Source organism: Rattus norvegicus, chromosome 13 (genome assembly GCF_021556685.1).
Source record: "Rattus norvegicus strain SHRSP/BbbUtx chromosome 13, alternate assembly SHRSP_T2T, whole genome shotgun sequence".
Classification (NCBI taxonomy): Eukaryota; Metazoa; Chordata; class Mammalia; order Rodentia; family Muridae; genus Rattus; species Rattus norvegicus.
The window spans coordinates 46,223,424-46,249,327 of record NC_141546.1 but is presented as its reverse complement, the minus strand read 5'-3'; the positions used below and the strand labels follow the sequence as shown (position 1 = coordinate 46,249,327).

Below are 25,904 nucleotides of genomic sequence, written 5' to 3'. Positions count from 1 at the left end.
TCAAAACCGAAAAGGGTTTCTTCAGGTTAGAAACTATGCCTCTCTCTCTCTGCACCCTCAAGCAGATTTAAGACAATGCCTGGTACTCAGAAGTGACACTTAGCTCATGGGCTGAGCCTGGCTGGAAGGATTGTCTGATCATATTCTGAACTTGTCCACCCACTGTGACCGAAGCTCTGTCTCTCCAAGTCGTAATGTCTAAGAGGCAACGCATCTGGTGAGGAATAGGAAATCAGAGAGAGACCATCTTCCTCAGGGTAGGACCAAGGCTCCTTCCAAACAGGCCGGTAGAGACCAAGAAGTCAATTTTCCTATGCATAGAGACGAATTGAACTCAGGGCAAAAAACGAAGAAGCTTGGTCCGTTCAACATTTCCCAGCCTAGAGGCAAAGTGTGTGGAAAAGCAGATGATTCCCTAGGCAGGGGGCACATGTGAGAAGCCAGGAGTGAAATGTTTAGGAAAGGTGGCAAATGAGAGGAACCCACCCCCCACCCCCAGGCTGGAGACCAGGGAGTATTGAGGCTATGGTCACAAACAGCAAGTTATCTCTGGGCAGAAACAAGAAAACCTCAGAGGGGTCGGCAGAGCTCCATCTCTCTCTCTCTCTCTCTCTCTCTCTCTCTCTCTCTCTCTCTCTCACACACACACACACACACACTCACACACACATATACACGCACATACACACACATACACACACACATACACATATATACAAAGACTCAGAGACAGACAGAGAGATACAGACAGAAAGACACCCCACCTCATACCCATGCCCATGAGCTCCCCAGCCGCCCTGTGGCTTTTGCCTACAGCCATGCTCTTAAAGTGAGGTGTGCACACCCATATACTTCAGTCCTTGGAACTGGCCCTAAACCCAGAAGACCATGAGTCTCCTTCTGACCTAGTCAGTCCTGCCTTATTCTTGTTGTTCTAGTCTCCCTGACTTGTAACCCCCTTTTACTCTTCATCTCCATTTGGATGGTAAAACACAAAGTACCTTACTCAAACCCCACTTTACAGGAGCTGCTACTGGAGGCCGTTACATCTCGGTTGACTGTAAATCCCTTTGAAAGAGGAGACAGGGGAGCCTGAGTTATAACTGCAAACCTAGCTCTCGCCCCAACAGTAGAAAGATGAGGCATTTCCAGTCCCTGTCAGAGGAATAGCACCACTGACTTCTACTCAAGGACCTGGCTAGTTTGTGTCCCTCACTAAGCATGCACTTGCTACCAGGCTGCACCTCATCCCTGACCCGGCTTTTGTGAGTGGTCTTAATGACTACATCAGCAGGCTATGTCAGTGGTTTGACAACCTACGCGGTCACTAGGTAAAGAAGGGTGCACCAGCTGCCATAGACCACGTCTCAGGAGAGCCGTGCTTCACTATGGAGCCCTCTAAGATGAAAGGATGTTTTGAACAAACACGAGCCCTCTCTTTCTAGACGTGGACAAGATTATTTGGTGCAGGCCACTGCTCCAAATAGCGGTCTAGGTACAAGTGTCTGAATAAACACACTCTCTGCATCTTTACGTGGCAACCTGAACGTTTGTTTACCTCCACTTCCAGATTTAAAGTGGAGCAGATGTGCCGGGGCCCCTTGAAGAATCCGAATGGCTTATATAAATTCCTCACGTTAAAGGATCCTCCGCCATCACATACTTCCTACTTAATTCCACCACCAGTCGAAATATCAATGCAGCTTTGTCTCGGGTTTGTGTAAAAGACTGCGGGCCCCTGCTTCCAAGCTTAGGTGGTTTAAGTATGCAGGTTGCTTTTTCTACTGTAGCCATCTTTGTAAGATCTAGACAAAAGGGTTTTCTGAGGAACCGGGGTTTAGTGAATAGAAAAGATGGATACCTTTGTGAGCCATTTAGTAGACTTTTTTTAAAAAAATCCTTTTAGAAAATGCGGTACTTGCTCAGAATCACCTCATCAAATGCGAGCTGTTTTTGAATGGGAGCTATCGCCATGTTTATACCTGGGGTTTCTTTTCATTTATCTAAGTTCTTCGGGTAGTTTAAATACTAGAATCCAATTGCAACTAACCCATTTGTTGGTAAAACTGTGTGTGATAGGCTCAGCGGAATACATTTTAGGCTCCCGTCAGGCGCAGGACCCTGTGACGGTGGTTCAGCTAATGAGTGAGGTAAAGTGTCTTTTCAAAGGGATTCAGATGAGTGGCCTTTGAAGCATTTCTTACAAAATCACAGGATTTTAACAGTGGGAGGAAAAGAGAGCCGGGAATGAGAAGAATGAAGAGAACTCCAGGCACAAGCAGCAGCTGGCACGGAGGCTCAGGAGACACTGAAGGAAATACCAGGTGCACCCACTGGGCGAGGGTGAGGAGGGAGGAGAGCCACAGGAAGTACGGAGTGTCTCCGGAGGGTGGAGCAAGCGAGTGGTGGGACTGGCTAAGCCTCTGCTGATTGATCTATGCTAGGACTGGGAAAAGTCAGGGGCAAAAACCAATTGGGGATTTTGCAATTGGTTAAAAACAAATAAACAAACCAGTAACAATACGGGTTGGGGTGGAGTACGGGAGAACAGAAGAGAGGTCTCTGTCGGGTGGAGGCTGGGGACGGAGTCCCAGGCTTACATAAGCCAATCAAGTGTTTGCTTTGAGTTACATCATCAGCCTCTGGTTTTTGGTTGGTTGCCTGGGTTTGCAAGATAGGGTCTTGCTATGCAGCCCAGGCTAGTATGGCGCTCACCATCCTCCTGCTTCAGCCTCCTGAGTACTGAGATTAAAGGTACAAACCACCCAGCCCTGCCTGGAGTAAGTTTAAAAACATGATTCTAATCTCAAGAATGTAGAAACCTCTATGTATACATTGCTATGAGAAGTGGGCATTCCACAAGAGGTCCGGGGGCTTTGATGCGGGGCAGCAATGGCCACCTGTGCAGCTGGATGGAAACGGGGATGTTTGCTCCTGATGTCTGTGCTGTACACAGTAGCGGGGGGTGGGGGGGATGTAGCAAGGTGTAAACGCATCCCTCCAATCTACAAAGTACTCGAAGCTGTGAGGGGTCATCTGTCGAGTGGATGCAGCAGCGGGGAGGGAAGGGCAGAGACTGTGAAGGAATAAATCAACTTGACACAGGCCTACGCCTGAGGAGGATCTTGGAGGAGTTAGCACAGGAGGAGGTAACAAGGGGTAGCCGCATAAGAAACGAAGACGAGAGGGCTAAAGCTAGGGGTCTCGAGCATGAGGACATTTATTTAGAGAGCAAGACATCCATCAAGAAGCAAGCCCTTGGGGGTTGGGGATTTAGCTCAGTGGTAGAGCGCTTGCCTAGCAAGCGCAAGGCCCTGGGTTCGGTCCCCAGCTCCGAAAAAAAGAAAAAGAAAAAAAAAAAAGAAGAAGCAAGCCCTTGGAGTGGGGAAGCTAAGAAAGCCAAAAAGCAGAGGCATCAGAGAGATGCCTCAAAACAGTAAGAGGCAGGGGTTAGGAAGAGAAGCCAGGAGAGTCCAGTGTGAGAATTCCTCAGTATCAGCTCCTCTCTGTGCGCAGCGCCAGACAGCACAGGCCTGCCTCCACTTGACAACAGGCACAGCCTGCTAACTGGTTTCCCCGAAGCATGCCACAAACCATCAGTGGACAGGGACCCTAACCCAGCCAGGTCTCTCCTGAGGGAGCCGTCTCACATGCCTGGCCTCCAGTTGCACTGTGGTCAGTTGGAGGGGAAGCCTCATCTCAATATCTAGCTGGCAAAGGGAACGAACACATTTATCCTGTGTTCTTAGTGGGCCTAGAATTCAGTGTGTGAGGGCTGAGGGCTGAGGAGATGGTGTGGGATAGGGTGACGCTGGAGGGCCCATGGCAACGATTTCACAGTGGGGCAAAAGGGACATCGATACTCTGGGTCCTGGCTAGCACACACACACAAAACAAACATTTCAAAAGATGAATTTTCTTTTTCTTTTCTTTTTTTTTTTTTTTGAGCTGGGGACTGAACCCAGGGCCTTGCGCTTGCTAGGCAAGCGCTCTACCACTGAGCTAAATCCCCAACCCCGAATTTTTTTTTTTAAAATCAGGTCTAAACTAGGACTTTATGATTCAAACAGAATGTCGTGAGTTTTTTTTTAATGTGTCTGAGAGTGCTAATTTTTATTTCTAACATATGTGTAGAAGTATTCATGCATTAGAATTGGTCCTACCTTCTTGCCTTCCTTGCCTTTGTTTTTTGAGAATTTGATATTTCCTTTCAAAATGATATTTACGGATGGATCTGGGGAAACAAAAGGAAAACAAGGCCACGAGAACAGATGAGGCAGCAGAAGAAATAAACACCAAGTGTTTTTTTTTTCTCAGCCACAGGGCGCTTCCACTAGGGGAAGAAAATTCACAGTGCCCTTTATAGAGAAAAGCGCCTTCCTCTGGAGCTGCGGGAGCCTTAGTGAGACACGCTCAGGCCTCCTGTGGGGACATAGCTGACTGTCATGTTTGCACACCTCTGAGAGATATAAGCTAGCAGGCTTTCTGAGGGCTGTTGTTCTCAGTTTAGCATTGTCCCTGAAAGCCAGCTGTGAGCTCTGTGTGTCCCCAAATGCCAGGGTAGGAAGGACTTTCTGCCTCCTATCTAGAGCAGCACCCTGAAGAAAGGGAAGCCAGTAGCTTTCTGAATGGCAGGATGGCCGACAGCAGAAAGCAGACCATAGTGACACTGGGATGTGGGGGGAACTCTGTGCTGGGATTTGTGTGTGTGTGTGGTGGGGGAGTCCACAATGGGATGTAGGGAGGAATAAATGCTGGGATATAGGGAGGACTCAGTGCTAGGTGTGGAGAGAACTCTGTGCTAAGATGTGGGGAGGACTCTGTGCTGGGATGTGGGGAGGACACTGTGTTCCGGGAATGTGGGGAGGACTCTGTGCTGGGATGTGGGGAGGACTCTGTGCTGGGATGTGGGGAGGACTCAGTCCTGGGATGTAGGGAGGACTCAGTCCTGGGATGTAGGGAGGACTTAGTCCTGGGATGTAGGAAGGAGTCAGTGCTGGGGTATAGGGAGGACTCTGCTGGTGTGCATTCAGCCTAGATGCTCATGAAGGCATTTTATTTTGCTTTTGATGTTTTGAAGCAAGGTTTCACTACTTGTTCAGGCTCCACCTTCCAGCTAAGGCCCTCCTGTCTCAGCCTCCCCAGGGATGGGATTGTAGAGAGGCTCCACTGTAGGGGCAGTTCTAATGCTAAGGTCCTGTTCCCCAATTGGTTCTTGATCTGTCAGTAAAGAAAGCCATAGGCCAATTGCTGGGTGAAAGGCACAGGCGGGACTTCCAGGGGCAAGCAGGGAGCTGCAAGGAGGAGAGGAGTTTCACCAAGCTTCTGATGGAGAAAGGTTGAAGACCCATGTGAGATCTCAAAACAGACTAGCCATATGGGCAGCTTCTACAGGCGGATGGTCAGGGGCTTTTAGCAAGGGCTAGATGGGACTAGCCACTAAAATTTAGGGCAGGTAGGAGGTATGGAGATAAGAAATTGATAAGGGTACATTTTCCAGGTCAGAGATAGCAGCACCCAGCTATTGTGCCAAGAAGGCAAGTTGGAAATGAACAACTGTGTGTCTTTTTTTTTTTTCTTTTCTTTTTTTCAGAGCTGGGGACTGAACCCAGGGCCTTGCGCTTGCTAGGCAAATGCTCTACCACTGAGCTAAATCCCCAACCCCAACTGTGTGTCTTATATCGGTGGATTCAAGGGGAGCTAGGCAGGGGCAGGTAACTCGGCCCAATTTCAGAGCTAGGCAGGGTAGTGAAAAGCTACACACAACACTCCATCACAGCAGGGCATTTGAACCTGAGAATTTTGAGAAGAGGTTGCTGACCAGGTGTGGTGGCACACACCCGTAATTTCATCGATAGTGAGGCTGAGACAGGAGGATCACTGCGAATCCAAGACCGCTCTGTTCTATGTACTGAATTCCAGAACTGTTAGTGCTACACAGTATTAAAAAACATATCTCGGGCTGGAGAGATGGCTCAGCAGTTAAGAGCACCCGACTGCTCTTCCAGAGGTCATGAGTTCAATTCCCAGCAACCACATGGTGGCTCACAACCATCTGTAAGGAGATCCGATGCCCTCTTCCGGTGTATCTGAAGACAGCTACAGTGTACTTATATATATAATAAATAAAATAAATCTTAAAAAAAATATCTCCTGGGCTGGAGAGATGACTCAGTGGTTAAGAGCACTGACTGCTCTTCCAGAGGTCCTGAGCTCAATTCCCAGCAACCACATGGTGGCTCACAATTATCTATCATGAGATCTGATGCCCTCTTCTGGTGTCTGAGACAGCAACAGTGTACTCACATAAAATAAATCTTTAAAAAACAAAACAAAAACATATCTCCCATCCTCCCCTTCAAAAAACCAAAAGGGGTCAAACAATTAAACCGAAACCCCCACTGCCCAGAACAGTGACTGAAAGTGAGAAAAATCCAATAACTGGTTGTTCGTGAGACCTGAGGAGCTTTCTGTCCTTGCCGTCCTCTAGTCCCACTGCTCACCCCAGCAGGTGTTTTTGGAATCTATTGGATCCAGGCTGACTCTTCATAGGCCGTTCCCAGGTAAAGCCTCCATTCCACACACTGGAGTGGGGTGGAATGGTTCAACCCTCCATTCCAATGTGTTAGAAGGCTCAGGTGACAAACTTGACCTTAAATACACAACTCAGGCCTCCTCTGGACGGTTTTGTGACTGGGGCAAGCACTGGCAGTTGGTAATCCAGGGCTTCACCTAAGCATACGGTGAAGCAGAGCCTCCACTCTGGCCTCGAAGTCAGCATCCGGGAGACCCAGTGGAAACAGTCAATATCACCAATGGGAAGCAATCTTCTGCAGTCCCAGCAGAAACACACCTTTGTGGAGGCTGTGCCCTGGAAACCACACATGCAGTGAAGAGGGGATCCTTGGCCAGAACTAGCTTGGGCTGACTGCAGGTCCCCCAAGCTTCTTCCCCCAAGGAGAAAATGGAGACGACCCCAGTCTGAGACAGCCACTTGTCCCAAGGTCCTTTGTATATACTGGCTATCCCAAGGTTACCTGTATGCTGGCCTACCTACTGGTCAGTGGGGTATATCCCTAAATCCTGCCATCCTTTTGAAATGAGCTCACTGTGCCAATTGGGAAAATCTCTGTGTCCATTCAATATCAAGTTTTTCCCCCATACCATTTGGACTGTTTAATCAAACTGTTAATAAGTATGGGAAATTGTCCTTTTGTACAGATCCCACATGGTCCAAAATACAAAATGTTTATGAAGTACAGGCTATTAGATAGTAAGCACAAGTTTAAGAGGCAGTCAGTCCTGAGTTCAGGTCTTAATTTTGTCACTGTTTGTGTGTGCATGCACGTGTGTGCACAAGCGAGCGCATGTGTGTATGTGTGTGTGCTTATGCACTCATGTGTGTACATGTGTATGCATGTGTATGTGTGTGCACATCTGTGCATGTGTGTATGTGAGTGTACAAGTGTGTGTGCAAGTGTGTATGTGTGTGCATGTGCACACGAGAGCATTGTGTATGTGTGTGCTTATGTGCACATGTCTGTATGTGTGCATGTGTATGCATGTGTGTATGTGTACCTGTATGTGCATGTATGTGCATGTGTGTGTGCCCAAGTGGTCCTCAGGGCCTTACACACACTAGTCAAGTGCCCTACACTGAACTACATGAACTACACCCACAACCCTGACTGTTCTGTTCTTTACTCTCAAACATCCACTGAATTCCTGCTCTGTGATGCTGGACAGAGTGACGTTATTGAAGATGGATGTTCTGGTTCATTGTGCTACATCGAGAAGATGTGGCTCATCTTCTCGAGCCACACCCCAGTGATGTGATTTGGGGCCAGTCACTCTTGCGCTCTGACTTCAGCTAAGTGTTGTGAGGGATAAAGGGTCTGGTTCACATCCTGTCTGGAAGACAGGGGTGGGCCGAATTAGGTACTGTTTCCCAGGGGCTCCGGGGAAATGTTTGTGGGATCTAGAGTGATGTTCTCCAAGGCCATCCTCAAAGCGCGCTGAGGACAGAGACAACTACAGGTGCATGTTTTATGCTGCTTATGTAGTGTGCTTGCAGGGGGAGTGGGGGCAAAGTTAAGGTACCCCAGGGGCCACGGCTTCCCACCCACCCACTCTTCTCCAAAGCTGCTCTAGGCAGTTTGTGTGTGAGAAGTTCCAGAGAAGTACAAGCTGGTTCATCCTTTCTGGGCATGAAATCACTTAATTCAAACAAAACCGTAGTAAAAAAAAAATGTATCCGTTTGAGACAAAGCAGAGTTTTTGACCTCTCGGAAGGCTGGAAGCTCTCGACTCTAGGAGCTAATCTTAAGGACTCCCCATACATAAACTGACTCTGGTTTAGGTGAAGGATGTGCACACCAGCCAGTCCTCCCTGCCCCCCCCCCAATATCCTACCCAGCCCGTCTTCGGTGTGAATAGAGACTTCGGCGCACAGATTCCTTTGCAGCCTAGGGGAGCTTATTTTGTAGGCTGTGTGCGCAGAGGCCACACGGCTATTTCACAGGTCAGCATGCGCATCACTTTCGGTGTGTAAGTCACGCTGGACGGGGTATTAATAAATGTGAAGCTGCCATCTGGCAGCACCGCAGACAACGGTACCTTCACTGTCATCGCTGTCCTCAGAGCCAGGCAGCCTTCTGGGTCTCTTCATGACAGATTCACAGGGAGACGAGGCCAGCAATTGCACTAGCTTTCTTTCATATATTTTTCTGGTGGAAGCTGAGAAGAAACACGGAGAATTAAACCGTTCTGTGTTGTATATTCAGGGTTTGAAATCTTTTCTAACCCAGACCTCTCTTCTAGGAACTTACATTATTGGCTAAGTACGGCTTTTAACAATGAGACGGACCCCAGAGCCACTCAACTCATTCTTACCATTACGCAAACAGGTAATTTCTACAGGTTATCAACAACCAGGTCCTGGGTCCTTCTGAGAGCAGCGGGGACAAAGTCGTGTATGAGGGAGAGACATAATGAAAATAGAGGGCACATATAAAAACCCAAGAGGGCTAATATGATAAAGAATTGGACTTTTTAGCATTGAGAAATTAAAAAATAAAAACAACCCCTCTCCCTCCCTGGCCTTGTATCTCCTGTCTGTAAGGACCTAGACTGTCTGTTACCTCTTCCCTCCATATGGCTGTTTTCCTCTCTGTTTTCAGTGGTTTTTACCACATATGTTCCTTCTACTTTTCTGCTTTAAGTTTTGGAAGTAGCGTGTAAGCAGCAATGAAGCGCCCCCACCCTGCCCCCGATATTAACCGCAGGCATACGTAGTATTGGGCCAGGCGTGAACCCAAGCGTCTTAAGATGCTTGTGCAATTCATAGTCACTCAGACATTTCACATCCACCATGGTGATCAAAAAGTGGCCTCTTCTCTGACAGCCGATTCCCTGAAGCAGGAAAATATTAAGATCATCAAGGTAATTTCACAAATACCACAGCTAGACTCATAGCTGCATCCCCCTGCCGGTCCACAGGGCTAAGGTATTCCTTGCCCCCTCTTGCTGTCTGCCAGTCTCCTGCTTGGGACTGGTGGTAGCCTTGGTAAACCACTTGACAGGCTTCCACTCTAGCCCAGGTTCTTGAGGGTCAGTGATTTCTAACTTTTCTGCTCAAGTAAGGTGAGAAAACTTACCTGGATAAAATGAGCAAAATATTTCCACAACTGCTCTCTGCCCAGGCCTCAAGCCGCCCCGAGGATAAGCCGTTAATTAAATATGAACGAGGCAAGAGAGATTTGTTTTCGGTGAGCTAGAAGAGTTATTTATCTCTGCCCTCTTTTTCATGAGGCTGCGGTGGGGGACGGGGGGGGGGGAGCTTAGAGCAGTCCAGGATTACGGGCTGCAGCCGGTTTCATGCGTGCATTGAGCACAATGAGATGCAATTTTTTATAAGATTTTACAATTTCCACTTACACGTGTTTTGTGCATGTGTGCATATACACATGTGGAGATGGGCGGGTACCACAGTGCATGCACACGTGGGGGGTCAGTGGACAACTTCGGAATCAGTTTTCTTCCCTCGCCACGTGGGTGGACAGGCAAGGGTACTTAACCAACTGAGCTATGTTGTCGTGGTGGTTTTCAATCAACCACAAGGAAACTGTGTGGTTGGTGGACTGGCCTTTGGCAAAAGCCAACACTTAATTCTTAACTCAGATTGAGGCACATAGGTTTGCGAGGGCTTGGTCTGTCTAAACCTGTATAACCTAACTCAATTTGCTTTATCCCCTTTATCTCTTGATTCCTACTCCCCCCCAAAAAACTGACTCCATCACCCATTTAATAAAGTTGGGAAAGAGGTAGGATCACCCATTCACAGAACCCTTTTGAAGGCTTTGCCACACGGGACTTGTTTACTGCTCCTCGTTTCTAAGAGGTTTTCAAGGAATTTTAATATCGCAGGGAAAACAAGCTAAGCGCTCGGCACTGGAAGATCGGGCCCCGTTCGAAGAAATGACTTTTTAACCGGTGCTCAGTCAATGTCCAATTAGGAAGCACATCATAAACGAGCTGGAAAAAAACAGGAATTGTGACCTAGGACAGAGCGCCCGGGCAATTTTGTGCTTCAAACTATGCTTCTTTTCACAAACATAGTCTTGGTTAACATTAGCTTCCTCCTCCTCCTCCTCCGTGTGCTTGGGAGCTTGATGAACCTTTCAAGAAAGCAGAAGTCTAACCCCGGAAAGGTAAAGGGCTCAGCAGCTCAGGTTTTTTTTTTTTTTTTTTTTTTTTTGTACTGGAGGCACACTTAGGCAGATCCGGCCGACATTTGTTCCAGAGAACAGTTGTCTGTTGTTTCCCTTGCTTCCCCAAAATAACCTTCCAGAGAGCTCTCATCAATTTCAAGTGACATTAGACAATTGCCCAGAGGGAACACACATATGGAAGACAGATATTCAAACGGAATCCAACGGGATGATTAACCCACTCACCCCTTCACATGGTTGTCTGCAGTCTATGCACAATCAGTCTGGTTACTTTAGCGGGGCGAGTCTCACCCAAGGGTTGCCACGGACGATGGCCCCTTCTCTGCCTGTTAGACATTGTGGTACTCATAATACTGACAGTGTGACATCAGCACCATACCCTCACCCCAGCAACACTGATGACAAAATCAGATGAGGGATTAAAGCTACGCTCAAACAGAAGGAGGCGCTGGCCAGCGTCAGAGGTGGAGCGCCAAGGAGAAAAGGCGAAGAGAGACTAACTAAAGGCACCATGGAGCACAGGGAGCAAGGAGCTGCACGCGGTACCAAGGAATGGAGGAGAAAAGAGATGGAAAGCAAATGCCAGCATCCAGGCCACCAACCAAGACCCACAGGGAAACAGGAGAGTGGAAGAGACTTGGATCCACATGAAGGATTTTTCCATTAATAAAATAAGAATCATGCTGGGTGGTGGTGGAGACACACTCCTCTAATCCCACAGGCAGAGGCAGGCAGAGCTCTGTGAGTTTGAGGCCAGCCTGGCTGGCCTAGAGAGCAAGTTCCTGGACAGCCAAGGTTACAGACAGAAACCCTGTCTCAAAAAATAAAAAAAAATAATAATAAAAAAATAAAACAGACTGGCGAGATGGCTCAGTGGGTAAGAGCACTGACTGCTCTTCCAGAGGTCCTGAGTTCAAATCCCAGCAACCACATGGTGGCTCACAACCATCTGTAATGGGATCTGTTGCCTTCTTCTGGTGTGTCTGAAGACAGTTATAGCAAACGCATATACATAAATAAATAATTAAAAAAATTTAAAAACCCAAAGACACAATAAGACGAAACGGAAAGAAAAGAAGAATCAAGATGGTCCGGCAGGTAGCTCAGTGGGTAAAGACATTCGCCACCAAACCTGAAGACTTAAGTTCCATTCCTAAGGCTCGCATGGTGGAAAGAACCCACACTTGAAAGTTGTCGGTCGGTCCTCCAAACTCCATACCCACACTGTGGCACACAAGTGTCCACGCATACCACACACATGCACATACAATAGATAAATGTTGTTTTTTTTTAATTAGAAGAATCAGGATGAAGGGCCTGTGCTGACCATACAGAAGTCATGGTTTGGGCCTCGTTAAAACATGTTCAAGTCTCACTCCATTCTCTGGATGTGCTCAAGACAGCTGAGACACATATCATTACATTGCAAAATGTAGATCTTAGCGTTGCTTTATTTTAAGGGGATATCTGTCATACTAGTAGCTGGAATCTTTCGAGAAAAACTGCTGTGATTTTTCCAAAACGATTATGCGAGACAAAATGTAACTGTGAGGAAACACAATGTGTTCATTAAACAGCAGGGGAAGGGGAGCATCTGAAAGGGTTTAAAGGGAACAGAGGACGCCTACCTGGAGTCGAAGCTCAGCTCTGTCCCTTACCATCTGCCGGTGACCAAGTCCCCCCTTTATCTGCTATGGCAATGGCAGCAGAAACTGTCTTTATGCAACTGACAAGAGGCAAGGACTTGAAACACAGGAAGTATTTGGCACCTAGTATATTCTATACGTTTCCACTTCTAATTATCTGTGCACCCTGGCCTCAGAGCTTCAACATCGTCTCCTCCCCCGAGAAGCTCCATCCCATTTAGACTTCCTATGTAGCCCTATGACTACAGCCTTTTCCGGGCCTTGGGAAAGAGCGGAGCATCTTGCGGTGGATGGCCAGGGAGGCTAAGTGGCTCCCAGACTGTGACTCCAAAGTTTTGAATAGAGCAGCAGTTTCCAAACATATGATGTGATCATTTTTATCAACATCCAAACACTGGATTCACCAGACAAAGGCTTGGAAAATTGACACATTTGTTTCAATCAAAGCAAATAAATGATAGGCTTGCCTTATTAGGATGCAGAAGCATTTTTGTTTACATGGCCCAGCATCGCTTTCAACAAAAATCAGCCAGCAGGTGGAATCGCTTCCATTTTAAACAGTGAAGCTGTTGGAATGAGACAGGCATGGTGTGTGTGTGTGTGTGTGTGTGTGTGTGTGTGTGTGTGTATGTGTGTGTGTGTATGTGTGTTTGTGTGTCTGTGTCTCTGTGTGTGTTTGTGTATGTCTGTGTGTGTATCTGTGTATGTGTCTGTGTGTATATGTCTGTGTGTGTGTGTCTGTGTGTATATGTGTGTGTCTGTGTGTGTATGTGTGTTTGTGTGTATGTGTGTCTGTGTCTCTGTGTGTGTGTTTGTGTATGTCTGTGTGTGTATCTGTGTATGTGTCTGTGTGTATATGTCTGTGTGTGTGTCTGTGTGTGTATGTGTGTTTGTGTATGTGTGTGTGTGTCTGTGTCTCTGTGTGTGTGTGTTTGTGTGTGTCTGTGTGTGTATCTGTGTATGTGTCTGTGTGTATATGTCTGTGTGTGTGTGTGTGTTTGTGTTTGTGTTTGTTTTTCTTGATCAAACCCCTGGCATTTGAAACCAGTGGGTTAAAAAAGGATCAATTAGCAGGACTTTGCCAGCCTGTGTGGGTTGAGCCTCCTGCTCTATCTTCGACAGACCTTGGGGTCTACAGCTCTCCCCTCCCGAGCTCCCCTCATGCATATGCATGGTACCATTGTCAGCATTGTTCCATCGAGGATTCCTGTGTGAGATCCTGAAATACTCATCCTCCGTGTGCACAGCCTTTCTGTCAGTCTTATCTGTGTGGTCCTGGGCTTTGGCTTGGTTTTGTTTTTATTCTCCCCACAGCCGAGAAGGCATTCCACCCCATTCTTAAGGCAGGTTTAATTGCCAATCGACTAGGTATTCAACACGATAAGGTATCTAAGTCCTGAGAGTTTCCTCCTTTCATTAAAATGTAGATCCAATTTCTCTTCTCTTAATGCCACATGCTGTTATTAAACCAAAAGAATGGAAGTAGTAAAAGCCAGATGTCACTTCAGTCTCAGATTTGATAGGGGCACAATTTCCTCTCCTCCAGCTTAATCTGCCAGTTATTTACTAACCCCATCCTTCGGAAGAATATACAATTTAAATGTAAATGCAATTTACATAGGGGAGCAGATAGTAGATTTGCAGTTTCAATTGCCAAAAACCATTTGCAAAGGGGGAAATCAGCCAAAGCAAAGACCAGCAGCTGTCAGCCTCAGGTTGAGCCATTCACCGTCTCTGCTCTGTTCTGGAAGCCACCTGCCTCAGAGCCTCAGCTACAAGGCACAGGGGTTACCACAGCCACCTCAGGTATTCCAAGCTGAGTGCACGCCCCTCCTCCAGGGAGGCTGGGTAAGCTTGGGTTTCAATGAGCAAAGCCTGTTGCCACCACCTCTGAAAGAACTGAAGAATTCCTCTCAACAATTATCGACCATCACTTACACTGGAGTTGGCATGATGCTTGCCTTAAATCAGGGCAAGGAGCGGGGAAAGAAACAAGAGTATCATTGAAGAGCTCGGCATCCCTGCTAAGAGGGAAAAAATACAGATCATTAAAAGAAAATAAGACAAGTATCAATAGGAAAGCCCTAAGTGTCATTCAGGCTGAGCTTTCCAGAAACCATGTTTTTTTGTAACAAGGGCCCCTGGCAACAGCCAGGAGGACAGGGAGTGAGAAGGAAAAGCAGTCAGGTAGCCTAGGGCCAAACTGTCGGGAATTTGTGGGAGACATTAAAGGGCTTGGCCTTTTACCTTTAGGCACATTTTAGAAGTTTCAAAGCCGGATGTGGCTCTCATGTCCCTTTTAGATTAAACAGGATTTGACAGTAAAGGGCAACGAGCAAAAAGTCTAGAAGCTACTGGGGGTTGGGGGTGTGGGGGGGGCCTAACACAGCAGGACGAAGGATAATCCTGACCAGGACACCTGAAGGGATGTCTTTTCTGCTCTCTCAGATAGGCACCGCCTGTTGCTGTCTCTTGTCTCAGAACGGAGCCTACCCAGTGTGGTCTACGCAGCCCTACACTTCAGAAGTGAGTCTGCACAAGTCTTCTCAACCTTGATGGCACCCTCCTTGAAGGCACCGGCGACACGGATAACCACGGTCTCTTCTGTTTGGCTCTGGGATTAATTACACCTTCTAGACAAATTTGCCTCCCTAATTAATCTTTCTTCGGCTAACATTAAAATTAACTAGTAGTCTTGGAGCCCATGCCAACTGGGCAGGGATGAGGAGCAGCGGAAGGCAAGGGGAGGGGCTGCTGCCGCTGCCATTCACCTTGGGTCAACACAGCAGTGCTGGGAACTGTGTGCTGGGGGGGGGGGGGGCTCTATGGTTACAGACTCCAGGCAGGGGAGCGTTTGGAATCATGAAGTGGCTGAAGGTGAGATGGGAGTAGGTGGAGGCCGAGAGGGGACTTCCCAGTAACAGACATGGGGAAGAGGGTGGGGGTATCCCAACAAAGAAGTGTGAAACCAAAGAGAAAGTCACACAATGACCACTGATGTGTGAAACCAAAGAGAAAGTCACACAATGGCCACTGTATAAACACCGTGGTAAGTATACACGCAACAAACTCACCACTGGGGCTACAGAGAAGGCTCACCAGCAAGTAACACTTGTTGCTCTTTGCAGAGGACTGGGTTTGCCTCCCAGCACCAACGCGGAGACTTGGAAACACCTGTAACTTAGGTCCCAGGAGATCCAGTCCTCAAGTTTGACCTCCGAGGACACCAGGAAAACAAAGGGACATTAAATAAAAATTTTTAAAAAATTAAAAACATGCGTTTTTTTCCCTTTCAGTAAATCAAATTGGTAAATTCTAACACAAAACTAGATGTGAACTTTCCCTAGTGATTTTCTTTCCTCTTTTTCTTTTTTCTTTTCTTTTCTCCACCCACCCCTTTTTTGTTCTGTTTTATTTTGTTTGTTTCCTTGCTTTTTTTTGTTTGGTTGGGGTTTTTTGGTTTGGTTTGGTTTTGGTTTTGGTTTTGGTTTTGGTTTTGGTTTTGGTTTTGGTTTTGGTTTTGGTTTTGGTTTTGGTTTTGGTTTTGGAAACAGGGTTTCTCTGTGTAGCCCTGGCTGTCCAGGAACTGGCTCTGTAGACCAGGCTGGCCTGGAACTCAGAGATCTGCCTCCCTCTGTCTCCTGAGAGGCAGGGTTAAAAGTGTGCACAATTCCGCCCTGATTTCCCCTAGTGCTGGGGTTCACTAACCCAAGGAGTTGTCAGAGATGTTTGGATGGCACTGGGGACACAGAGAAGCAGCCTCGGCGACTGTATGTCAGACCCCACACACAAAGTGCTCTTTTGAATATATTTATTAATTCTTTGAGACTATCATGAGAACATGCAACTGATTTTGATAATATTCACTCCAAACTCCTCCTAGCTCCTCTGCTCCCACTCCTCTGCCCGTTCTTTCCTATGTTTTTGTTTTTTAAACCCACTGAGTCTAACATGTGCTGCTGATGTATTCACGGGGTGGGGACCACACACTCCTAAAGGATGGTTGACCTCAGGGACCACACTCTTAAAGAAAATTGTTTCCCCAAAAAGTCATCTATTGTCCATAGTTCCTCAGCTGGGACTAGGAACACGTGAGCCTCTACCCCCTATGTTGGGGTGTTGATTGACTTAGTCGTATGCAGGCGACCACAGCTGCTGTGTGTTTCTGAGTACGATGGTGCCATCCTGCCTAGAATACACTTTGTTTCTGGTCCTCCTCAGCCTCTGTCTCTTTAAATCTTTCTGACCCGTATTCCGCAATGGACCCTGAGCTTTGGGGGAAGTATGATATACCTGTCCCACTTGGGGCTGAGCACTCTAAAGACAATGTCGTGGTTTGAATATGCTTGTCCCATAGGGAATGGAACTGGTAGGAGGCGTAGCCTCGTTGGAGGAAGTGTGCCACTGTGGGGGTGGGCTTTGAGGTCTCCTATATATGCTCAAGTCTGGCCAGAGTCCGTCTCTCCTGGCTGCAGTTGGATCAAGATGCAGAATTCTCAGCTCCTACTACATACAATACCATGTCTACCATGATATTAATGGGCTGAACCTCTGAACCTGTAAGCCAGCCCCAATTAAATGTTGTCCCTTATAAGAGTTGCCTTGGTCATGGTGACTCTTCGCAGCAGTGGAAACCCTAGCTGAGACAGACACCCTACACTCTAAAGAAAGTTCTCTGATAATGTCACAGTTGTACTAATCTACGGGTGTGGCGATATGAGGTTAGAGGGCAGCTGGAGGCCATGTGCATTTAGTAAAATATAGCGGTAGGTTCACCTGAGGCCTGTATGCTCCGGTCATGATCCTTGGTCAGATTTACCAGGCATGGGTTTCCTCTTGTGCAGTGGTCCTTGAAATCCAACCAGAAGGCAGCTGGCTATCCTCATAACATTCATATCACCATCACACTCACAGCCTGTTGTTACTGTAGCTCGCAGGTCTCACAGTTGAATAAGACTGATGATTACGAACCATGAGCCCCACCCCGCCAAACGCTTAGCACCTTACGGTACTATGAGCGCTCTCCAAAAAGGAGTAAACTTCCTGGTCAGTTCCAACTTGATTTCTCCTGTGACCGAAGTGGAAGGCATCTTCAATAATAGGGTCATTCTATCAAGTGTGGTTGGTGGGCAGCCAAGGGAGTTTCTGGGAAACCACAGAAAACATGGATTCTAAGGAGAGATCTCGCTGCCACAGAAAGATAGGACGCTACCCATCTGCTCTGCTTTCCAAGCCGCTGCTGAACACCAACATGGTTCTAGCCTCCAGGTCTATCCTGAAGACAAGCAAGGCAAGGCTCTAATGCTGGCAAGTGACTATCTTGGGGGCTCACGGCCCACCGCCAGAGGTTTTGGGCACAAATCTACATGCAGGAAGTTTTAGATAAGCTGTGGGTTAGAAAGGCCTCTAAGGAGGCTGGAGAGACAGAGCAGTAGTTGGGGGTGCCGGCTGATCTTTGGGGGGACTCAGGTTCAACGTCTTGCCCCTACATGGCATCCTGAAGCTGTCTGTGACTCCATCCAGTTCCAGGGAATCTGATACACTCACACCAGTGCACATTAAATAGAATTTTAAGAATTGAGAAAGAGGGGCTGGAGAGATGGCTCAGCGGTTAAGAGCACCCGACTGCTCTTCCAGAGGTCATGAGTTCAATTCCCAGCAACCACATGGTGGCTCACAACCATCTGTAAAGAGATCCGATGCCCTCTTCTGGTGTATCTGAAGACAGCTACAGTGTACTTATATATAATAAAGAAATAAATCTTTAAAAAAAAAAAAGAATTGAGAAAGAGAGAGAGAGAGAGAGAGAGAGAGAGAGAGGAAGGAAGGAAGTTAGGAAGAAAGGAGGAAGGAAAGATAGGAGGAAAGAAGAAAGGAAGGAAAGCAGCATCTAAGATGGGCTGTAGGGGGTTGGGGATTTGGCTCAGTGGTAGAGCGCTTGCCTAGAAAGCGAAAGGCCCTGGGTTCGGTCCCCAGCTCCGAAAAAAAGAACTAAAAAAAAAAAAAAAAAAAAAAGATGGGACTGTAGACCCAGAAGGATTATATTCTAAAGCATTTTTTATGTTCAAAATAAACAAGGGGAAACAAACGTAAGTGTAAGGTCAAAGTTCTGGGGCTGGAAGTAGAGCCCTGGCATCCACTCTGAGGTCCTGAGGTCCCCAGTGCATGGACGTTCACACACACTTAGCAGCAGAGCCTGATCACCACTGACGAAGGATAACTTTCTGGAGGAGGTCAGGCAAGCATCAAGCAGAGATGAGCATTCTAGCCAAGGGCACGTAGTTAATACTTGAAATGGGGACAGGACCTGGCTGGCTTTAGAGAAGCAGCTAATAGATACAGTTGAGATAGCTGGCAGAACACTGGGCAATTTCTGGGAAAGATGGCAGCCCCCAGACCTCTTCTGTTTCTACGGTCTTTCTATTATTTGGCCTGCTACTGCTGAGGGGAGGCACCTGGAGGTGTCTGGAGGGTGACAGCTGTACAGCTGAGGTGAGCAATGACAACCCTGGGCAGGGCAGAACAGACAGAAAGCAGAGAGGGACGTTTGTGGTTCCTCCCCCGCTCCCACCCCTCATTATTCCATGAACAGTAGTGGAGGGATTGCAAAAGAGCTCTGGACTGCCAGGATCTCCTTTGGGGTTGGGCAAGGTACACCGGAGGACTCTAGGATAGATCTATGGAGGCGTTAGAAACTTAGGCTTGGATGACCCTGCCTCATTCACAACCTGGACCTTTTGTAGCAATGCCTCCATTTGTGTCAGACGCCTACCCTGCCACTCAGGGCCAGGCACAGTCCACACTATTCTGCAAGTGCTCACGATGGGAGGAAGACATCTTACTACACCGCCATGGAACCATGAACTATGTCTGGACGCTTAGTGAGAGAAGACGCCTCTCCTCTCCTCTACATAGGAAATTCAAAGTGGTTCCTCCCCCTTATAAAAGCCAGCCTAGCCAGGGAGCTGCTTTCTGTCAGTGACATTTGAGTGAGAGCACGCCAGAGGACTGGGTTTATACCCCCCAGAAGCACTTGGGAAAGACAACACCTATTAATAAGAAACAAACCAAGATGTTCTACTGAGGGCATTATGGGACATCTACTCCTGTCCTTACAACTGCAAAGGGCACTCAAAGTGAGGATTGTCACCGCCAAAGACAGACAATAATAGTGGAAGCAAAAGAAACCAGAAAATAGCAAGCACAGGAAGGAACGAGGTCTACGCACCTAGAGGAACTTGAGAGGGATCTCCAGCAAGACAAAGTTCTCTAGAAGCACACAAGTGTGCTCGTCCGTTCTGTACTCACCAAGGGAAACGGAAAAAGCATCAGTTCCCGGGAACCATAGCTTCCCCTACAACTCTGAGGTGTGGATGTCTCCTGAGCATTGTGAGGGTGGGAGGCATCTGGACAGCCAGAAAGGCTGACTGGCAGGGGCCAATCTGCAAAAGGCCTCAGATGCTGGCCTAGCAGCTTTATTCTGAGACGGTGGGAGCTACTGAAAGCTTTTGTTTGTGTCTGTAATTTTTAAAACAACTTAAGCATATTTGGGGCTGTAACCGACATTCACATTTGATTAAACCAACAAACAGAGCACTTGCCCGGCTCCAATAGGTGTCAACATTTCAACAATCTTGTCACCAAAGGGCTTAGGTTGGAGGAGTGACATGACAAGGGCTGCATCTGAGAAGGACCTTTAAGCTCTTCTGGAGAGGATGATAAGGATGCGGCAGAGCAGGGTGCATGGGTTGCATCAGGTTTCAGCAGGCCACTCATTCATTCATTCATTCATTCATTCATTCATTCATTCATTTGTTCAACAAATGTTTCCTGAGCCTTACTACAGATCTGCCCCGGTTCTTGTTGCTATGGATTCAGGTGTAAAGTGTCTGAGGTTCCTGATCCCCGGAGTATTTGGCATAGGAGGAGAAAGCAGATCAGCAAGCAGAAAGGAGTGAACTAGGAAATTTCACAGAACAATATGGAGACAGGATATTAGGAGGGGAGGAGTGGGCTAGGAGGATGGATGGTTTAGAATTGGAGAGTCAGGGTGATTAGAGCAGCATAGAGTGAGGAGCAGAGGGGCCTGGAGAGGCCGGGCAGGAACGGGTCCTTAGTCTCAGGCAGTAGCAGATGGGAGCAGTCCATGTAATGGGATTTAGAAGGAAGAGACGGTCGGAACTGGCGGTGGATCCCAGGCAGAGTGAGGAGATGTGAGGACTTGGGTATGTGGCTTGAAGATCGTGATGGACATAGGTACCTTTCCTCACAGAAGGAAGAGAGGTTATGGGAGACTCGTATTCCACAGGGTTTCCCCTCATCCTTTCCCAGTGAGGTCCAGGCAAGGGAGCCTCTTCTCCCCATCCCTAGTTCCCCAGTCAAGATGCTAAGCGGAGAGTCTGGACCAGCAGTTACCACGGCAATTTCAGATGACTCCAAGCCCAGCTGAAGCTGGCACTCCTCCATCCACCTTCCAGCACCTACAGCAATCAGGATACTTAAAAAAAATCTTTTTCTTTAATCAGTTTCCAATGAAAATTGTAAGACTGCTTTATGCCTGAGTCCTCAGTCCTTATCTTCCCTCTTCCCCTCCCCTCCTGCCCCCCCGTGTGTGTGTGTGTGTGTGTGTGTGTGTGTGTGTGTGTGTGTGTGTCCATATGTCATATGTTTAGGAGCCAATAATATGTTTAGGAGCCAATGATATGTTTAGGAGCCAATGGCATTTCCAGTTGTGGTGTTATATGCATACATTCATGAGTGTGTGCACACGTAAGTGCAGGCACACGTGCAGATGTGTGCATCCATGTGGAGACCAGCAGTTGCTGTCAGGAGTCTTCTGGGAATTCCGAGAAGGACTATCAGAGGCCACGTCTCTTCACATTACTTTTAAACTGTATTTATGTGTATTTTGTGTGTGTGTGTGTGTGTGAATATTTTGTCTCTATGTATGGAGGTGCACTGCATATGTGCCTGGTCCCCATGGAGGCCAAGAGAGGATGGAGCAGAATGTGGGGTAGTTGTATGCTCCCATCAGGTACCGGGGGCCAAATCCCGGTCCTCTGTAAGAGAGTAAAGTACTCTTTAACTACTGAGCTCTCTCTTCTTCTTCACTTCGCTGCTGGTGGCAGGGTTTCTCTGTGTAGGCCTGGCTGCCCTGGAACACCATCTGTAGATTAGGCTGATCTCAAATTCACTTTAGTTTTTGAGACAGTCTCTCATCGAACCTAGAGCACACCATTCCGGCCAGACCGGATGGCCAATGGGGTCCAAGGATCCTCGTGTCTGGGCCTCCCCCAGTGCTGGGACAAAAGACACATGCAGCTTTAACATGGACGCCGGGGATGCAAACACATGTTCTTATGTTTGCACAACCTTCTATCAAGCCTGGCTTTATTTTTTCTATTTTAAAGTTTTTTTTTTTTTTGGTTCTTTTTTTTCGGAGCTGGGGACCGAACCCAGGGCCTTGCGCTTCCTAGGTAAGCGCTCTACCACTGAGCTAAATCCCCAGCCCTTTAAAATTATTTTTATTTTATGTTTATGGTGTTTTGCCTGCATGTCTATCTTGCCAGAAGAAACCATCAAATTGTCTGCAGTTAGATGTCTGCAATTACACACACTTGAGCTACCATATGGTTCTGAGACTCAAACCCGGCTCTCGCCAGCTCCCTGCTTTGGTTTTTTGAGACAGGGCGTCACCGCACAGTCCAGGCTGACCTGAATTTCTTTTTTTTTTTCTTTTTCTTTTCTTTGGTTCTTTTTTTCGGAGCTGGGGACCGAACCCAGGGCCTTGCGCTTCCTAGGCAAGCGCTCTACCACTGAGCTAAATCCCCAACCCCCTGACTTGGATTTCTTGATCCCCTTTCTCGTCCTCCTGGGTGCTGTGACTGTCTTTAGGTCCCTTCATGCTAGCCTTTTGTTTTTGTTTTCCAAGACAGAGTTTCACTGTGCAGCCCTGACTCATCCGAAACTTTCTCTGTAAACCAGGCTGGCTCGAACTCAGAGAGATCCATCCACCTGTCTCTGCCTCCTGAATGTGCCATCACCACCCAGCTACATGCTGGCCTTTTTTTAAGGACAAATTTTATGAGGAAAAGGGTCCTATGAAGCCATGCCAACGTCTCCAGTCATTCTGTGGCTCTGCTCCTGTGGCTGCCCCATTACGTCAGGAGGACAAGAAGGTAAAGTATTAAAGGGAACAGGGGTTTGCTGGGAGACATGTAGGCCTGGGATAGACAGAAATCTAGAATCAGAACATCTGTTCCAATCTCACTCTGTGACTTGCATAGCAAACAGATTTATTAGAAGAGAGAAAATGATGGGCTGTGAAGATATTTGGAATGGTAGAGAGGCAGAGAACCCCACAACCCAGCCCAAATGGGAGAGCAGAGGCAAGGGAAGGCACCGGTCCCAGGAATTTGCTCCTCTGTTCTCTTTAGCCTGCTTTCTAGCTATTAAACTGTCCTTGCTGCACCTTGCTCCAGAAGGACATTTTTCTCAGCTGTCTATTTTGGTGTTTGTTGGGGGAGGGGGCATTTGGGGTCACTGTCTGCGAATGAATCCTGGACAGCAGGAGTCTCTGCTCTCACTCCTCTGCCTGTCATCTGTCACTGAGCCAGAGCGGCCTGCAGCTAGGCTGCGGACTGCCTAATGAAGACAGAGAGGTGGCTCTGGCTGTGCACAGGTGTCGCTTTCCCATTAATGGAGGTGACATTCCGAAGCACTACTCATTACAGAGCAGACATTGGACAGGGCTGGGACACATATTGATGGCAGCAGGGCCAGCCAGCGTCTGTCTCAAATCCCATTGCCCCTGAGCAGGGAGCGAGAGAGAGACAGAAGCATCCCGAGAGCGGCAAATCCTCAGGCCCCTCGCTTTCCAGAGAAAAATGAATTCTCTACAGGCCTGACATTGAGGAGCAAGTCATTCTTTGTGCTGTTTGCTGACCCAACAGTCCCTAGTTTCAGACCCACCCCAGCGCTGACCAACCCACATAGAATTCTTCAGCTTCTGTCCTCCGAAGGGCTTACGGGGACCAATGGTTATGGGGCATGTCTGATCCTCAACTTCAGGCTTCCATAGAGAGGCTCTGATGGCTTCTTGGCGGTGGAAATCGACCCACCCTGTAACTAGGAGAGTACAGCTGCAAAAAACTTACAGGTTGGGGCTGTCAGGGTCCAGGGCGGCATGGACAAGAACAGAGGAAGTGAAAACTGGACAGTTTCTTCTTGTCCTTACAGACATTTAGTTGGTTCCTGTAGGACAGGAACGACCAGCCCATCATCTTGGAAACACAGCTCCCAGAGCCAAGAGTAAAGTGGCCAAAAAGAAGAGCTGCTACGTGCAAGCACACACCCCTCCAAATCCCGGACGCCACCCCTCACTGGGCCCAGGCACCGCGCACGCGCAGTAGGCCGCCCCCGCGCAGCTTGGTTTTAAACTCGTGGCAGACGGAACTCAACTTAAAAATAACTATTTTGACAGTTGCGATGTAAATATGTGAGTGACGCGTGGGGATGTTTTTCCTTCGAGCTTCCCCCATTACCGGGCCAATCCTAGCCCCCACCCCTCACCCCAGGCTCCGCTGAGGCTGAGATGACTAGAGCGTCTCCTGCAGGACACTCAGCGCACTGCAGCGGAAGAATTCCTCTCAACATTCTACACCGCACCACTCCTGTTTTTGCTGTTTTGAGACGAATCTTGCTATTTATCACAGGCTGCCCTTCAGTTCACAATCCTCTGTCTCGGCCTTCCCAGTGCTGAGATTAACAGGCGTGCACAGCCATCCTCAGAACCCCATACCTACCCATCTTCAGTTCAGTTCTCTCCTCTACTCCCAGCACTGCGCTGGCTACAGTGGAACATGTGAGAGACACTAAAGACAGCCATTTGTAATGCTTCCAACCGAGCGTCTCAATTACCCCGTATCTTGAACACCTACCTACCCAGGGCCAGGCACTAAGCTAGGAGAGCGCCTGAGCAAGTTACCGTTCTCAGCACGCTGCAGTGGAAGAATTCCACATACCACACTGTCTGTACCTGTCCCAAAAACTTAAGGGGCGTTTTACTATCTGCATTTTACAAATGGCTAGGAGACGTGTGGGACACGAAGCAACTAGAACGTTGAGATGGGCACCTCAGTCTCATCCAGTCCCCATAACCCATCTTGTGATGGAAAGAGCAGTAGTCACCCTCTCTAACAGGCAGGGAAATGAGGTCTATCTGGACACCAGTGCTTCGTCTAAGATAAAGCCAGGACTATCAAGGACACTCTGAGTGTTCCAACCTGCTTTTTCTGTCTTTCTAGTCACAGACAATAGAAGGAAGGGACAGAGGAGTGTACAATAGATTTCCAAACTACCTCTTACAAAAAGTGAAAGAAAGGAGGAGGGAGGGCTGGGGTGTAAACCAGTGTGTGCTGGGATATTTACGGCCCAGCACGGTATAGGTGTGGGACAGAGCATGTTCACGCTGAGTGTGGTTTGTCCTTCAGTGTCCAGAGAGTGTCCTGTGCCCTTGTTAGGTGTCCACTGAGGCTCTCAGGTACTTTCAATTTTATTTTCATTTATGGGTATCTGTCTACACTTGCCCATGAGCACCATGTGCATGTAGGAGCCAGAGGAGGCCGGAAGAGGGCATTAGATTCCCTGGAAGTGGAACTCCAAGCAGTTGTAAGGGGCCCCGTGTAAGGGTCGGGAACGGAACCCAGGTCCTTTGCAAGAGCAGCAAGTGCTCTTAACCATTATGCCATTCTCCCCAGCCCTGTTCTTGGGTTCCTTCTCCCTTTCCTGTCCCAGGAGAATCTCCAAAACAGCTGCTAGTGCTGGAGGATGACCATTAGCCACACAGCAGTCATCTCCCTGCTGGATTCTATCCCTGTAGGATCAAAGGTTTATGTCAAAGCACTAATGCAATGCCGGGAGTCGGGCTTTGGGAGAGGAGAAGAACTCGGAACAACTGGACCCACTAGTGATGTAAGAGGCTCCCATGGCCTCTGATGGCAATATCATGCTGGCTTTCGCCTGTGCACATAGCTAGGCTCGGCTCCGAGTCCATGTCCTCTGAGAAGCCTTTCCCGGCTCCCAAGCCCAAAAGCACTTTGCTTGACCTCTCCCAGGGATCTTGTGTTCCTCGAGTCTTGTCATGTTACTTTCTGTCACATTGTGAGTTCCTAAGGAGTGGGGGCACTCTCTCCTGCAGTGGCTCTCACAGTGTTCTGCTCAGGGTCAGAATTCAATACTGAGTTAATGAATTCAGTGGACAATAGCACCCATTTCTTCAGGGTGAGAGCTGGGAGGTGGAGAGCAGCAGGCAGGCATCCGAGCTGACGTTTGAACCAAAGGCAGAGGATGTAGGTAGGTCTGTGTGGGGTACGCCTTCATGAATACCTTGGGCTGGACAATAAGGGAGCTCAGCTTAGAGCGCCATCGTGCCCATGAGCTGCAGTCTCCAAAAACTGCGCATCATCTGCAATCCTCTGCCTTCAGGAAGCTCAACTAGGATGATCACATGTCTGAGGCCAGCCCCGGT

The 25,904-nt window shown here is 48.1% G+C and overlaps 1 protein-coding gene across 4 annotated transcripts in view; it reads right to left on the bottom strand.

Annotated features, from left to right (window-relative positions):
• The window catches only part of Lemd1 (LEM domain containing 1), a 65,969-nt gene that overhangs the window by 21,001 nt on the left and 19,064 nt on the right, over positions 1 to 25,904 (bottom strand). The window contains exons 1-4 of one of the 4 annotated variants that reach the window (XM_087579812.1): positions 10,956 to 11,023; positions 9,291 to 9,411; positions 8,617 to 8,736; positions 4,164 to 4,234 (exon numbers count right to left, since the gene is read on the bottom strand). In XM_087579812.1, coding sequence (XP_087435938.1) covers positions 4,164 to 4,234; positions 8,617 to 8,736; positions 9,291 to 9,372 — 273 coding nt within the window. In that variant the 5' untranslated portion in view covers positions 9,373 to 9,411; positions 10,956 to 11,023. Of the gene's footprint in view, positions 1 to 4,163; positions 4,235 to 8,616; positions 8,737 to 9,290; positions 9,412 to 10,955; positions 11,047 to 25,904 lie in introns of those variants that run through there. The other 3 variants (NM_001402597.1, XM_087579811.1, XM_087579813.1) reach the window with 3 other exon arrangements.